Raw genomic sequence first — 16,424 nt, forward strand, 5'->3', positions numbered from 1 at the left:
AAAAGGAAATGGCCCTAACAAAGCTAAGCCTTGACTTCAGGTTTTCTGACTCTTGACTCTACTGTTTTCCCGCCACCCATGCTCTTTGTATCAAAAAGGTGACATAGCGTGACTCTCTCTCTGAGTCCACCCATGTGTCTCTCCACACGTACCCTTTTTCCTCCTAATAAACACTTCACTACCAAAAAAAAAAAAAGTGACATAGGCTCACACTTACATAGAGAATTGCTGTTTGAACTCTATTTGAACTTTTCATGAGTTTATCTCCCCCTTCCCCACTCCTTTTCAGAATAACTTGACGTTTACAGGTACCATCAGTGGAGATGTCTGTGTGTGGAACGACCACATATTGTGCAGAATCGTGGCCAAAGCTCACAATGGGCCTGTGTTTGCCATGTACACCACCCTTCGAGACGGACTTATTGTCACTGGTGGCAAGGAGAGGCCGTGAGTCCTCTTTCTTTTTACAGCCTTACTGAATATTCATGCGTTGTGATGCCTCTGGTTTGCAGTTAGTTATGTCTAGGCCACATGGATTATCCTCTGACCTTCCTCCTCATATGCTTCTCCTTTACTGCCTTTTATGCACCAGCTTGTTGATTTTTATTTCTGGTCTTAAATCCCTCCCAATGTTTTTCACATTGTAGGTAAGTCTAAACTCCAACTGGGTGATCATTTTTCTGAGGTATGGATAGGTAGCTATCTTGCAGGTTAGGAATTGATTTTCTTAATGCCTCTCTGCCTGTATAAATACTGGCTGAGTAGCAGGTGGTGATCTATGGGGGAATCTTTGCCATTGGACTCAGGATGCATCTCGACTGCCTGCTTTCTTTTTGGTTCAAACTGGATACTAAGGGATAAAATTCATACTGCTGCATTAGAAAAGGATGAGAGGATACTAAAAATAAACTTTGCCTTGTTTGCTTTTGCTTGAGGCAAACTTGTTAGATAAAATTAAGACAAGACCTCAAAATGTGTGAGGAGAGGCCTTTTTCTGAGTGGTTTTCAAATCTCCCAGTGGAAACCAGATACTTATCATTGATTTCCTACTAGCATATTCATATGCATGTTAAAATGGAATGTATATGTGACCAGGAAGTAAGTACATTCCTATACAGCATTGAAAGAACCACAAATATGCAGCAGCTTTTGCTTTTCACATAAAGGAAGACTGTATAAGAGAAAAAAACATAAATGGGCTATATTTATCTTTTGCATATTACTCTGACACTCGTGTTTCCACACCTCATCTAGTCTTGCACACTCCTACTCACTAGTAACCTACTAAACTGTTCAGTAGCATATTTAATAATAGTGGTTGGAAAGAAATGTGCTGCTCTTTTGGCCCTGAAAATATATTCTGTAGCACAGCATCTGTAATCCTATTATCTAGCCTTGCATTTCCATTATCCTCTTAACATTAAGAATCATTTTGGGGACTTCCCTGGCGGTCCAGTGGATAGGACTTGGCACTTTCACTTCTGTGGCCCAGGTTCAACCCCTGGTCGGAGAACTAAGATCCCACAAGCCACATGCACAGCCAAAAAAAAAAAAAAAATCCATTTTGCACGTTTCCTCAGTCAAGAAGTATTATGAGAGAGGATATATGATGTATGGGCAGGGGGCGGTGCTAAGTAAACTTATGCTGATGTCAGAAAAATAAGTGTTCATAAAATAAAATTTGCTTAAACTGAATGTTTGAGACACTATATCTAAAAATTGCCATAGAAAGTTTAGAAGAATATAAGATTGGAGCCTCTTTTCCTGTTCTGCTTATAATTTAGTATTTGTTTATAATAAAAATTATTTGTAATAGCCAATAATAAATGCTTCTTTTGGTTTGGGTTGTTATTTTCTTAGGTCAAAAGAAGGAGGAGCAGTCAAACTGTGGGATCAGGAACTGAGGCGATGCCGCGCCTTCAGGCTTGAGACAGGACAAGTCACAGATTGTGTCCGTTCTGTGTGCAGAGGCAAGGTAAGATGTTTCTTGAGGCATTACAGTGCAGCAGACAGTAGAAAACAGTTATTCCTGTGATTCTCTCACCTTCGCAACTTGATGAATAATAACTCAAAGATGGACTTGCTTGCCGCTTTTCCTCTGCCTCTTCTCTGCTGCTTTCTTTGCAGAAAGACAGGAAGCTGTTCTCCTAAGCACTGTATCTAAACCTCCTTATTTTCTTGCATCTGCTAATTCAACTCTGGTAGACAGCTAAATTTATTTGCCAGTTGACTCGTTTTGATTAAAGCAGCTGTCTCCATTTGTTTAAAAAAAACACATTGCTCTAAAAAATTTGACCGTGCATGCACTCACAATAAGTGTGTTTATAAATTACATACATGTATTATCCTGTGTATTAAATATTAGTTAAGCTTACTTTTACTTATAGTTATTTTTAACTAAAATCCAATACTTTCTTCCTGTATCCCAATGCACTTACACCTCTTTGGAGATCTTCAGACTAATATATCATAGTCAAAGTCAAAACTTTGATGACTGGAGAAGCGAGGTGTATTATCTTTAGCGTGGGCTTGCACATGCAGCCTGGCTCAGTGCTCTTGCAGATGCGCCTCTGGTCATAGAAAGCTTTGCATGAGCTAATGGCTGGCTTGCTACTAAATTAGTCAAAGCAAAAAATTCTCTGAAAGTATGTTATTTTGGTTTTGGACCCAAATCCAATGTGTGTATGTTGAGTTTGGGGGTGCTTCCCACACACCACCAAACAATTCTCCAACACCAGCAGCGTGTCCAAAAATTCAACTAAGTTCTGACAGTATCTGCCAGAGAAGGGATTGGATTCCACAGGTTGAAGGTTCAATCCTACAAGACTGCTCCCCTCACCGCCACTTCAGATGCCACGTTCTTACCTATGCTTCTGACCGGCTGTAGCTTGGGGTTCCCAACAACTCCTCCTGGACTTCAGACACCAGTCAGTTACCTGTCCTTCTGACCCACTGCCTGTAAATTAGAGAGGGTTGTACGACCCCTCCTCGGGTTCAGTTATTTTGCTAGAGTGGCTTACAGAGCTCAGAGAAACATGTTACTTACTGGATCACCAGTTTATTGTAAAAGGATATAACTCATGAACTGCCAGATGTAGAACTGCACAAGGCAAGGTATATGGGGAGGGGAGAGGAACTTCCATGACCACTCAGCCTGCATCTCCACGTGTGCACCAACTTGAAAGCTCTCCAAACCCTGACCTTTGGGGTTTTTATGGAGGCTTCTTACATAGTCATAATTGATTAAATCTTTCACTATTGGTAACTGATTCAACTTCTAGCCCCTCTCCCATCCCCGAGGTGGGGAGAGGAGAGAGTGAAACTGCCAGTTCCTAACCCCTAATCACATAGTTGCGTCTCCTGGCAACCAGCCCCCATCCTTTGGTGAGGTCCATAACAAAAGATACCCCTCTTTTGTTCATCACTTAGGAAATCCCAAGGGTTTTAGGAGCTTCATGCCAGTAAGCGGGGACAGACCAAATATATAGGCCATCCCCAAGTTAAAGTTTTTCGATTTTAAGATGGTGCAAAAATGATACAAATTCAGTAGAAACCATATTTCGAATTTTGAATTTTTATCTTGCCCCAGCTAGTGACGTGCGGTACAATCCTCTCGTGATGCCGGGCAGCGCAGCAAGCCACAGCTCCCAGTCAGCCGCAAGGGCCAAAAATCAATTCACTTACAGCCATGCTGTCTGTACTGAGACGACCACTATGTTTTTCACTTTCAGGATAGTATTCAATAAACGACATGAGGTATCCAACACTTTATTATAAAATAGGCTTTGTGTTAGATGATTTTGCTCAACTAGAGGCTCAAGTAAGTGTCCTGAGCATGTTTAAGGTAGGCCAGGCTATCATGTTTGATAGGTTAGGTGTGTCAAATGCACTTCTAACTTATGACATTTTTAACTTATGATGGGCTTATCAGATGCAACCCCATCATAAGTTGAGGAAGATCTGTATATTTCTTATTCTAAGTCACAGTATCACATAGGCCAGAAGGTCGTTCTCATATTATTAAGAAGAGCAACTGTGGTATTCCATTAAATATATTGGCCCCACTTGTGTTTCAGGGCAAGATACTAGTAGGGACAAGGAATGCTGAAATAATTGAAGTTGGAGAGAAAAATGCAGCATGTAATATTTTAGTTAACGGTCATGTGGATGGACCTATATGGGGACTGGCGACACATCCTTCCAGGGATTTTTTCCTTTCTGCTGCAGAAGATGGGACAGTGAGACTCTGGGACATTGCTGATAAAGTAGGTATAATTTTTTTTAAAAGATGTTACAATTTCTAAGAAGCAAAGTTCTAAATTGCTAGCACTTAAAGAACTATCTCAGCATTGTGTTGAGAACTTGGGGGAGAAACTGGTTTACTTTGTAAGTACTCTGCTTAATGTAGTTCTCTGTGATTCTTTTGGTTCTTATGCAGAAGATGTTGAACAAAGTGAATTTGGGACATGCTGCTCGTACTGTGTGTTATAGCCCTGAAGGGGACATGGTGGCTATTGGAATGAAAAATGGAGAATTTATTATTTTACTTGTGAGCTCTCTAAAGATATGGGGAAAGAAGAGAGATAGACGATGTGCAATCCACGATATCAGGTTAGTCAACAAATGGAATGGTATGTCAAGGATACTCTTTAAATGACCCGGCTTGCATTTGGAAAAAAGGTCCTTAGTGCCTGTAGCATTTCAACACATCATAAATTGTATGCTGAAATACGGCTGTCTGTATACTTAGCTACTTCTCCTTACTAAATTATGAGTCCACTGGGCACCAGCCACAGTGCCTTATAATAGCAAGTATTCAGGGAATGTTTGATGAATTAGTATCACACTGGACATGTCCAGTAAGTTCATCCTGCCAAGAATTATCTTCCATCTGCCCTTAAAAGTCTGGAAAATTAGGGACTTCCCTGGCAGTCCAGTGGTTAGGACTTGGCGCTTTCACTGCTATGGCCCGGGTTCAGTCCCTAGTTAGGGAACTAGGATACCGCAAGCCGCACAGCGTGGCAAAAAAAAAAAGCCTGGAAGGGCTTCCCTGGTGGCGCAGTGGTTAAGAATCTGCCTGCCAGTGCAGGGGACACAGGTTCAAGCCCTGGTCGGGGAAGATCCCACATGCTGCAGAGCAACTAAGCCCATGCGCCACAACTACTGAGCCGTGCTCTAGAGCCCGTGAGCCACAACTACTGAGCCCGTGTGCCTAGAGCGTGTGCTCCGCAATAAGAGAAGCCACCGCAATAAGAAGCCCGCGCACCACAACAGAGAGTAGCCTCCACTCACCACATAGAGAAAGACTGCATGCAGCAACGAAGACCCAATGCAGCCCCCCCCCCCAAAAAAGCCTGGAAAATTAAAGTTATAACCCCAAACATCTCTTAGAAAGCCTGAAAAATTAAACTTATAACCCCAAACGTCTTTTACTTCTCTTCATCTCCACTGACTATATAGTTCATTCATTTAATCCATAGTCATTGAACATCTATGCCCCAGATTATGAATTAATTAAAACTTTTCTTGAGCCTTTTTCAGTGCTTAAGCTTATATTAACAGTGGTTACCATTTACTGAGCACTTCTATGTGATCAAGATAGATTATTGAATCCAGGTCTGTCAAAAGCTTGCACTGTTTTCACCAGTAAAACCGTTTTTACAAATGAAGCCTTCCTCGGATCTTCAGTATATAAAACAGTAATTATGGCTTCCCTCAGCTCTCCAGTTTCCCAAAGGTACATCAGCAAGACTTACGGAGTATTTTCAAAAAACTGAACTGTCCCATACTGCTTTGCATCATCGATAGGCAAATAGTACTTTATTATTTTAAAATAACTTCTTCCAAGCTTCAAGTAGTATCACTTCATCTAATAACGTTACATGAGTTAAGCTGGTCTGTGTCCCTTGCTCTTAAGATATGATCTTTCCAGATGAAAGGATCCTATCGTACTGAATTATGTAATTTAGGAATATATGTAAATTGTTAGTGGCTTTTAAAAAACTGAGCTATTTTTAAAGAAATTAGGAGATGAAAATTCAGGAACCACTTAATGTTGAAGTAAAATATAAACCTTCTGTTTTCTGTAACACAGACAAATATCAGTGTACACAATCTGTTGTGACTATCAGGTAAATCTCTTTGAGGCCATATCACACATTATTTGTCTCAAATACTTATTTTTGAGAACTGAAAAGTCAGTGGTCTTAAATGTTTATACTATTTCATGTGGTCTAATGCATTTTTACATGGAATCTTTTGTTACATGTTCAGATTTAGTCCAGATTCCCGGTTTCTGGCAGTGGGTTCCAGTGAGAATTCAGTGGATTTTTATGACCTAACATTGGGTCCCACCCTTAATAGAATCAGCTACTGCAAAGACATTCCAAGTTTTGTCATTCAAATGGACTTCTCTGCAGATAGCAGACATCTCCAGGTACAGTACCAAGACTATTCGAATAGTCTTTACATTTTGTTAGTGAGTGCTTTTAAAACTCCTCAGTTCCAGAGCTTCTCAACTCTTGCCTTTTATTCACTACTATTCACTGTTTCTGCATAAATTCTTTACTAATCTATTCTTACCAGTCCTTTTCTTCATTTTTTTTGCTCACAGATTTTTGTAGTCATGTTTTAGTCTTAATAATGTTAGAAATGTAAATCAAGTAGCACTTTGCCAGTTTACTATAAACTACTTCTGGATTTTGCCTCTCACATGATGGAATTGTTCCATTTTAATATTATGAAAGGTCTCCACTGGTTGCTATAAACGGCATGTCTATGAAGTGCCTTCAGGAAAACATCTTATGGATCAGGCTGCCATTGACAGAATTACTTGGGCTACATGGACTAGGTAAATATTTCATGTATCAGAAGGGAAGAGCTGACTGAAGGTCAGCAAGGAAAACTGGAAAATCCTATTTCTGAACAGTTAGAGCCATTCCCACTAAGGAACAGTAATTGAGTTTTAAGTTTTGTTACCATCCTGAATTCTTCCTAAGAAGACAATGATATACTTACTCATGCTGGGACCCCTTTTGATCAAATATATTTCTATGCTTTATCAGTTCTTTTAATTAAAGGAAATCAAAGTTGTGACTTTAAAGATGCCCTGATACTTCCTTAACATAAGTAGGTTTAATAACAGATAATGAAAACATGTATTGGGTACTGTTAGGCAACTGTATTATTTCCCTGTCTAAAGGAATGCTATTGATAGCAGCTGTTAGAAATGAAACCTTATAAAATGGGTTCAAATTTGCTGGCTGTAGAACAGATAACCATGCATAACCATCAATGAAAATGAAAAATGCCATCAACACTTTTAAGATAGTTCTATCAGTTATCATAAAGTATTAACTGACTTTATAAAGGATTAATCTATAAACCCTTAAAATTATAGAACTTCATTGAGAAAAGGTGTGTGTATCGGGGGTGAGGGAGTGCCATCCCGGCAGGTTCAGGCTTATGACAAGGTAACACCTTGTCATAACTTATTCCTGTGTTTAAATAACATAACTAGGTACTCAGAGGTTAATTACCAAGAAACTTTTTCAGTATGGTAAACCTGTATGTGCTATGGTGGATTTTTTTATTCCTTCTCTCTAGCATTCTAGGAGATGAAGTTATGGGAATCTGGTCCAGACATGCTGAGAAAGCCGATGTCACCTGTGCCTGCGTCTCTCATTCAGGAATCAGCCTTGTAACAGGAGATGACTTTGGCATGGTTAAGTTATTTGACTTCCCATGTCCTGAAAAATTTGTAAGTTTACGTTGGGTTTAGTATTTTATGCAACTTTACTCCTGATTTAGACTTCTGATCATTAGTACTTTTTCCCACATAATAGCTAAAATGTTATTGTCTCATGATTTGAAAATACTTTTAAATTTGTGATTCTAAAATTTTCTCCAAATTTCCTAAATCCATTACTCTGAAATAAAAGCTATTAGAAATTATCTCCCCTTGCCCCCAAGCCGCGCCATCTTCGCAGACTATCCTGTGATTAGTCTTTTATCAAACCTTTAATCAGTTACCAAATTTCAAATGCTTTTCAATGCAGATCCATTACTGATTCTGAGAAAGCATTTCATCATTAGCTGTGCTCCAAACTGCTTTCTCCACAGCACTCATGATGGAGATAATAGCTCCTGATTAAGAACCTTTGACTTCTGTGTTCATCACACACCCTGAGCTTTGTTCTTGTTTTTTAGGCGAAGCACAAAAGGTTCTTGGGTCATTCACCCCATGTGACAAATATTCGATTTACCAGTGGTGATCGACATGTTATTAGTGCTGGAGGTGATGACTGCAGGTTGGTAACTTTCTCAGCCCAAGAAGAGCAGGGACTGTCTTTTACTAGTTAAGAGATTATTACTATTTCTTTGACAGGTTCAGTTTATGGACTCAGCTAGTCATCATAAAAAGGTCGCCTAACCATATGGCTCCTTGGGGTCACATACTATGTAAATACAGAATAAAAGGAGTTGAAAGAGTAAAGTTTTTACACATGTATGATTTGAAAGCTTAATTTAAAACATTGTAAACTGTTCTGAAAATCTATAAATATAGTGAACTCACTGCAGTTCTTTCTCTGATTGCAGTTTGTTTGTCTGGAAATGTGTACATATGCCTCATTGAAAGATATGGATGCTGAGAAGACTCCATAAAGCAACAGCCTTGAGAAACCAGAACTACACAAGAGGAAAAAACCAGAACCAAACGCTGCATGGTCATGTGGTGCTAACTTAAGACTGTAACAGGGATTTATCCAAATTTGTTAAAGTAGGAAGATTGATAAGTTCAAAATATTTGTTATATGCACTAAATAACTCTCCATAATCCATACACTGCCAGATAATTACATTTCAAGGAGGGACTGAATAACTATTTGCTGGTAAAAGCCACCCCCCATTTTAGGGAGGATGCAGATTTGGCAGACTTCCTGGGGAGGTTTGGGAGACAGTGCTCCTCAAAGAAATGAACCAAAACCTTAAAAATCCAACTTGGATAATTTTCTTCCTCTTTTTAGCAAAGCTTTTTCTTTTTAGAATTTATATTTTATTTTCAAGTTTCAACTGTTTAATAAAATATTTTATCCTTGTGTTCACATAAGGAAATACACCATCACCCTAAAGGATCACAGGTTTTAAAAGGCAAACATTATTTTCCCTAAGAAAACACACACAGGCTTTACTGGAGAACATGATGTTTTTTAAGCATTAATGAAGTCCTGTTTATAAGGGACATTTTTCTCCTGGAAATTTTAAATTCAGGAACAAATCCAAAGTTAGTGTATGATCGCTACATTTTCATTTTTGAGCTGTCAATCTTGTGTTCAGAATTCATCCCTATAATTGAAAGAGTAAAATATGATCATGGCCTCATTAATGAAAAAGCAGTATGATGAACAGTCATTTCCAGTGGTGTACAGTTTAAGGTTTTATATAGCAATAGTATTTAACTGGCAGAGAATACTGAGTATTTAAAGATGTAGTCTAATAGAAACATTGTTTAACATGTAAACTAAAACGTTAAGTTCACATTTACGAAGTTATACAGTTTAGTTAACTCTTGAAATAAAATTTTTATAGCCTTTTTTTTCTATTGGAAAAACTTGTTTAGTTAGATGTATGTCACCCCATCGGCTGACTTCAAAAGGAATGAAGATAGGTCCACTTGTAAAACTTGTCTATAAAAATTCCTTTTTGGTGGGTTGGGGCTGAACTCTTACATCTTTACTCCTGTTCACTTTAAATGCTGCCAAAGATCGGTACTTGCCATTCAGGAACTTGCTGTTTAGCTTATCTGTAGTTTCCTGAAGACTGGAAGTTATGCAGACTGCTATTTAAAAATATATTTTTCTAAGTATGAAGAAGTTTAAGATGCTCTTTTGGTCCTATAATTTTTACTTTAATGTGTTAAATATCTTCGTAGTGTAATAGACCCCTTCTTCAGGTTTCTGGAAATCTGTTTTCTATGTGCAACACCTTGTAAATATTAAAAACAGATATGGCTGAATTTTATCATGGAAAGCCTAAGCAGTGATTGAACCTGGCCAGTTTTAAAGCTCTGAATAGCTGTGTCTGAAGGACTGATTGGGGTGTTTGTTAAGAAGCTTGAAACATTAAGGTCATTTTCTTTCATTTTTCTTATCAATGGATTCTCCTAAACTAAGCCCAATTTGAGAAAACACTAATATTAAGTTTCTATTCACGTGTATTATAAAGGAGCAGCCAATAAATTAGAGCAAAAAATTCCCATGAACCACACTCTCCTCTCCCTCTATTTTTGAGGCTGTTGCAGTTTCAAATTTTCCTTCTGAGTCAAGTTCACCTGCTTTTGGCTAAAGAGAAATTCCAGTTCCTTTACAGTGCGGGTAGAAACTCAACTATAACCTTAAGCAAATAAACTATATAGGATAAAATTGCTTCCACTGCATTTTTGTTCTTCCCAGTGGCCAACCTGATTAGCCAGCCTGAATCACTGTTGTCAGTTTCCCGATTAAAGGTCACGTTGATTTTAAGTAGTCATCCCACAGCCACCTTGCTTATAGCAGCCATCAACTACGGGAAGGTGAATAACCACAGTAGGCCATGTAGATTATGACCTATGTTTTTTTAACCCAGAGAATTACTTCTGTGTGCAGTATTTGACTAAACTCCCGAATTTGTAACCTGAGCCTTCTCCTAGCACCTTTAGTCCTGTTTCTGGCAGATGCATGCCAGAGCACCCTCTGCACCCTGGTTCCACTGTGGAATGCTAGCCACGTCTGTTCCCTTATTTTTGGTGATCTTTTTCGATGATGGTTCATTTTGGACCAAGTTACCCAACAGATATTTTAGAGTCAACCTTAGCTTGCCCATAAACCATAGCAACTGAAGGAAAAAACTCTTAAATGTGTCTCCAGGCTGTGTCTATTAAATAGCAAAAAAACAATCTGATTTTAGCATGTTTTTATTTATTTCCCTGTAAAATGGCTGAACTAAAACCACTTTAAGCTCTTGTTTCCCAGTTACGTTCTTTACAGTGAAATTATGAGAATGCAACTATACTCCATTTATAAGTAATGATACTAAAAAGTCTGTTTAAATTTCTGGAAATACAATTTAAATCAAATTTCTTCTGCACAGATGTAAAGCATCTCAAGTAAGTTAACACTGGAATGAAAAAATACCTTCAATTCAATGAAGAAAACTTTTTAGAATGAAGTGGAATTGTCATTCATTTCACCCAAGCCTAACTAACTACATGATTGATAGCTTTATGCATGCTCTTGTGTGCACTTTTTCTAATGTTTCAAGTCTTATAAGCACAGCAAAGTGCAACTTAAAAGACTTTAAGTGCAACTTTAATAACTGGATAATAATTCTTTCTTCTCTCAATGGAAAAGAGATGGCCACAAGGCTGCTGGTTTTAAGCTCTGAAACGTGGACTTTTACATATGTAGTTTTATTATCCCTTGGGTATATGACTAAGCAAGTCAATGAACTTTTTTTTTAATAGTTTAATTTGGTCCTGAGAATATTTTGAGTCTTTACTATCCCTTTTGCATTAACTAACTCTTTTCTAACCAACTTTTAGCTTTACTTTTTTAAAAAACTACATCGTCTTTAAAATCAGTGATCCGTTATTTAATTCTAAAGCATTGGACACTTCTTGCCTTAACAAACAGTTTTAAAACCACATATACAAAAGCCTATTTTCATTCAGTATTCCAAAAGTTTAGTCCTATTTTGCAGTTTACCCATCTGATCTCTGTAATTATACAGTCTGTCATTTAAAAAAATCTAACTTTTACATTTAAAAAATTATCTTCAGTAATAACTATATTTTCTGTGGAGTTAGTTACTTCTTAGAATGTTATTTTTCAGAATGTGAGAATATATATGTATAGCTATAACCTTGTGAGTTTAAAGTTTGTTCTGATACCTTATGTATATACTTGTAAAAAATATTTTGTATAATTTTGTGATAATGTAGATCCCAAAATATTTATTTAAAAAACATATGTTAACAGTAAATGAAGGCATTTTAAGGAACTGTTCCTATTTTTTGCCCTTGCCATTCCAACTGTTTCACCCTACACGCCCCAGCTCACTCATCCTTTCTCAGAAAGCAAGGGACTGAGATATTTGGGAACCATTTACCAAAGCAGCAGTCAACCCAAGAAGCTTGTGTTATCATGTTTTTCATACTAAATTCACTTTAAAAGTCAGGCTGAATAACTGTCTTAAGCCACCTCAACACTTTGGGCCACTCCTGTTTTCAGAGTCAAAGAAAACAGCAATCCAACTTTTGGAAGAAGAACAATGCCCTCATACATCTCTCTACACACATAGCAACGCTGTAGCCTGAAACTGGATTATCAGTACTAACAATGATATCACCAACATTGTAAACGCTGATACTTGAACACAGCAGTTTCACACACAAACATGCCTCAAATGTTTTAATAGAATTCATCTTCTCCTGAAACTATCTTTCCATAGTCAAAACAAAACAACAAAAAAAACACCCAATGTTAAAATCACTTAATAAACGTACAAACTTGAAAAATTAGACACTTCAGATGATAGGCAATAAACTTCATTATTATGAAAGCAATATATTCCAAGTTTCAAAGATTTGACAAATTCTGTAGAATGTCTTTCATCAGTAATGGAAACTTTCAAACTCCACAGTCTTCTGCCAAGTAGGACTGGGTGTCATTCACTGAATAAAAAAAACCAAAAATTTTTTCAATTAACTGCTTTAATTAACATCAGTTAAGAGAAGTTGTGTTTTTTCAGACAATGAATATTTGGTTCTAATACTAACATATGCATTTAAATTTACAGGCCACAGTAAAAATATTTTGAAATTTACTTTCAATGTTTTACAATTACTAATGTCTAAGAAAACTGATGTGAGATTTGTAAGCAGTATAACTCTTGAAGGCCTTAAGTTTATGTTCACATAGTATGTTCAGAAGTTAAAGAAAAATCTGATGTGGAGATGATCTAGGTAAACAAGCAACTGCTGAATGAAACAAAATTTGGTTTATGTAGTAGATTATTTTTCCAAAGGACCCTTAATTGAACAGCAGAGAAAAACCAAAGTGATTAAGTTTCCCCCAAATTTGTATGCTTATAAATTTAAGAAACTAGATACTAGAAAAGCATTTGAAATGACATTAGAAAAACTGATGTTAACCTTTACCTGGTTTGAGGTCGAATCCATTTCAAGGCATGTCGTGGTGGTACAGTAATGGTGGGATGATAAAATGTGCAGTCAGGTCTTGTACACTGAGTGTTAAACCTACAGTGCTAGGAGAGAGAATAGTTTCAACATCTGCAAAGCTAATACAAAAACACACAGCAATCTGAGATGACAGTAACCAGCCCACCATAAGGTTAATGGGGCAGCAGAGATGATCTGCAACTTCCGCTTTAATACACCACTGAAGCCCTGAAAAATGGACCCCCACCAAGACACAAAATCCTAATGAAAGAGTAACAGCAAGTTAAGTTTCAAAAGGGACTTTAGTATGTAATACAAACTGCCTCTAATCAATGTACTAACCACCTTGCACATACTGCCCAACATCCCTTATATTTTACCCCCATCTGTGCCCAACTGCAGTTGGGGAAGTAAAGGCCTTTCGTACGGTTTCCAGACTGCTATTCCAAAGAGAAGATGATTCATGCTGAGCAACTAAACAGCTGGAGACACATCAACCAATCTTTAGTACCCGGACAATTAAAACCATGGTAGAAGTATGGATGGTATCATTAAATACTACTGGATTTCATCATCTCAGTTCTGGCATGGGGGCTGCGGGAGGGGGAACACACACAGGGGCAAAGAAGAATGGAAAGTGACCGGCGAAAGTGAGCTTCATTCTCCTAAGAGATTAGGCTACTGACATTAAATCGGTTCAGACAGCTTGGCCTAATGGGCCAGACGCGGGCTCAGGGACAACTAAGGAATAACTTAAAGATCTTAAAAACCATAACATGAACTCTAACAAAAATGTTAAACGTTGGGGGCTGGGGGAAGGAAGACAGTATAGTTTGCTAGTGACCTTACAAGCTCAGAATTGAGAAGTTACCACTAAATTCATTTTTGGGAAAATTAAAGTTCTTACTTTTGGATGATAGAAGGGACATTCCATTTTCTTACAAGCAGGGAAGTAACGGCAGAGCTGACTACTAGAAGGTGGTGCTGGTGTTGTAACTGCTGACAAAAATAAGGACAAAGGTGAAATTTATTTGGCAAAATAATTTTTAATGCAGTCTGCTGATATTTTTATGGGACCCACTTTTAAGTTAAAACACAAGATTTATATATTCATTAGTTAAAATAAAATACTTTAGGGTTTCCCTGGTGGCACAGTGGTTGGGAGTCTGCCTGCCGATGCAGGGGACACAGGTTCGTGCCCCAGTCCGGGAAGATCCCACGTGCCGCAGAGTGGCTGGGCCCATGAGCCATGGCCGCTGAGCCTGCGCATCCGGAGCCTGTGCTCCGCAACGGGAGAGGCCACAGCAGTGAGAGGCCCGCGTACCACAAAAAAAAAAAAAAAAAAAAAAAAAAAATTTAGAATACTACAGGATGGGTACACTCGTTCTTTAAAGATTAGTTAGAATAACTGATTATGGCACAATGATTTCTGAAACTATTCCTTGTTTTTCTTTTTAATTCAGTTTATAGTCACAAAACGTCATTTTTCACCCAAATGTAGTAGGGCGCAAAGTCACCAACCTGGTTTTGGAGGCAGTACTGGAATTCTTCTACTCATATGAGTGAAGGGACACTCTGGTTTAGTACATTTTGCATCATATTTACAATTTGGATGAACAAACAAACATTTTTCAGCGAATTTACAATTGGGGAAGGCTCTATAAAACAAAAAGACATATTACTCACATTTAATCTCCTCAATGCATTACTAGTTTTTTGTAGAGAGAGTCCATTATACTCCTAATTTCATCACTACTTGTTTTGAGAAACACAGAAGTAACAGAAAAAAAAGGAAACTCCATTTCTAAATGATGCCAGATATCAAAACAGGACACAACTGTCTATTCCAAAGCCTGGGGTAATTGGTAATTCAACTCAAGCCAAGCCACCATGAAAGGTAGAAGGGTTTTTTGTGATAATAAGAAACACCACTTACTCTCTAATTAAGGTCTATGTAACACTGTATGGAGTAAACTCAATTTACGTGAGCACAACATATATGCAAGGCACCATACTATGAGGAAAAAAAAAATGAGACATCCTATGGTCTCCCTCTATATGCACATCCATAAAATTCTCACATCAAAATTTCCTTAAAGTTAAAACATGATGAGATTCCACCTACAGGACCAAAAAAAAAAAAAATTCATCTCTCAAAGCTCACTCCACAGAACCAGCCAGCTAGCAAGCAAAAATTATACTGAAGTCCAGAATATTTTCTCATTACCTATTAACTAATTTTTTCCCCAAAGTCTTAAAATCTGTGTGTGAACACAATGCAAACTGGGGCGGTTACCATATACCCATCTCCTTAAGTGTACAGAATCCTCAAGGAAACCCAGGAATTTCAGTATCTCAAGGTATGAGGCCCAAAGAAGCCTCCTCCTACCTCCGCCACCAAATACACACAGACACAAGCGAATGCTGTCCTGCGAGCGCCGGAGTAAGTATCACTGCTGCATTTAGTTGTAGAACTCAAACTTGTCCACAGAAAAGAACAAACAAAAGTCAGCTGTATCTAGAATTAAACTGAAAACAGAATTAGTGCGCCGCTACTCACTTGCAAGGCGACACAGGATGATGGTAAGCACACTCATCCCCATTTTTACAGGCAGGCCAGTACTTGCAGCGCTCCAAAAGCTTTTCTGGTTTCTGTGCCACACTCAGTTCACTCATCTCAGCTACAAAGGGAAACAAATTAAAAGGATCTCATTAATTCTGATCAATTCAGGGACATGGCACCTTTAATAAATTTCCCTCAAAACCCAGTCTTACAATCTTATGTTCTTCTACGTGTATAAGTTACACAAAATAAATGAGTCCAATTAATTTGATTAACACGGATACTAGAATCCTATAAAAGATTACTAGGAAGTAGACTACGGTTTTCACTGTGAAGAGTAAAGTGGACAGTGATGCTGCAACTAGAGCCAAGTTCTCACCGAAAAATTCTCTCAAAATTATTTCAGCTGAATTAAGTATAAAACAGGAAAGAATGTCAAATAGGGAGCCAATAAAATGAAATGAGAACTGAGCACACCAGGTGATAAAAAATGTGAACTAATTCTCATATTCAGGTTAAGATGATAAGTGTCTCAATACAAGTGTTCCCACTCGCTGAGGTATGTGCAGTTTTCTAAGTCCAGGTGATAACTTCACATCAATGTATAAAGGGAAGAAAAGATTTTTGCTTAAAATGAGTCACAAA

The 16,424-nt window shown here is 37.9% G+C and overlaps 2 protein-coding genes across 15 annotated transcripts in view; one reads left to right on the top strand and one right to left on the bottom strand.

Moving 5' to 3' along the window:
- EML5 (EMAP like 5) overlaps window positions 1-12,302 on the top strand; it is a 166,215-nt gene extending 153,913 nt beyond the window's left edge. Inside the window, exons 34-42 of one of the 3 annotated variants that reach the window (XM_067728349.1) lie at window positions 290-447; window positions 1,861-1,975; window positions 4,077-4,265; window positions 4,439-4,611; window positions 6,274-6,436; window positions 6,747-6,850; window positions 7,606-7,759; window positions 8,209-8,309; window positions 8,599-12,302. In XM_067728349.1, the coding sequence (XP_067584450.1) occupies window positions 290-447; window positions 1,861-1,975; window positions 4,077-4,265; window positions 4,439-4,611; window positions 6,274-6,436; window positions 6,747-6,850; window positions 7,606-7,759; window positions 8,209-8,309; window positions 8,599-8,635 (1,194 nt within the window). In that variant the 3' untranslated portion in view covers window positions 8,636-12,302. Of the gene's footprint in view, window positions 1-289; window positions 448-1,860; window positions 1,976-4,076; window positions 4,266-4,438; window positions 4,612-6,273; window positions 6,437-6,746; window positions 6,851-7,605; window positions 7,760-8,208; window positions 8,310-8,598 lie in introns of those variants that run through there. The other 2 variants (XM_067728358.1, XR_010941171.1) reach the window with 2 other exon arrangements.
- Window positions 12,303-12,431: 129 nt separating this feature from the next.
- ZC3H14 (zinc finger CCCH-type containing 14) overlaps window positions 12,432-16,424 on the bottom strand; it is a 38,285-nt gene continuing 34,292 nt past the window's right edge. For 8 of the 12 annotated variants that reach the window (XM_067728487.1, XM_067728430.1, XM_067728416.1 and 5 more), the window contains 5 exons: window positions 15,777-15,897; window positions 14,738-14,874; window positions 14,124-14,215; window positions 13,196-13,302; window positions 12,432-12,709 (listed from right to left, as the gene is read on the bottom strand). In XM_067728487.1, the coding sequence (XP_067584588.1) occupies window positions 12,703-12,709; window positions 13,196-13,302; window positions 14,124-14,215; window positions 14,738-14,874; window positions 15,777-15,897 (464 nt within the window). In that variant the 3' untranslated portion in view covers window positions 12,432-12,702. The remainder of the gene's footprint in view (window positions 12,710-13,195; window positions 13,303-14,123; window positions 14,216-14,737; window positions 14,875-15,776; window positions 15,898-16,424) is intronic. The other 4 variants (XM_067728478.1, XM_067728423.1, XM_067728408.1 and 1 more) reach the window with 1 other exon arrangement.

Source organism: Pseudorca crassidens, chromosome 1 (genome assembly GCF_039906515.1).
Source record: "Pseudorca crassidens isolate mPseCra1 chromosome 1, mPseCra1.hap1, whole genome shotgun sequence".
NCBI lineage: Eukaryota > Metazoa > Chordata > Mammalia > Artiodactyla > Delphinidae > Pseudorca > Pseudorca crassidens.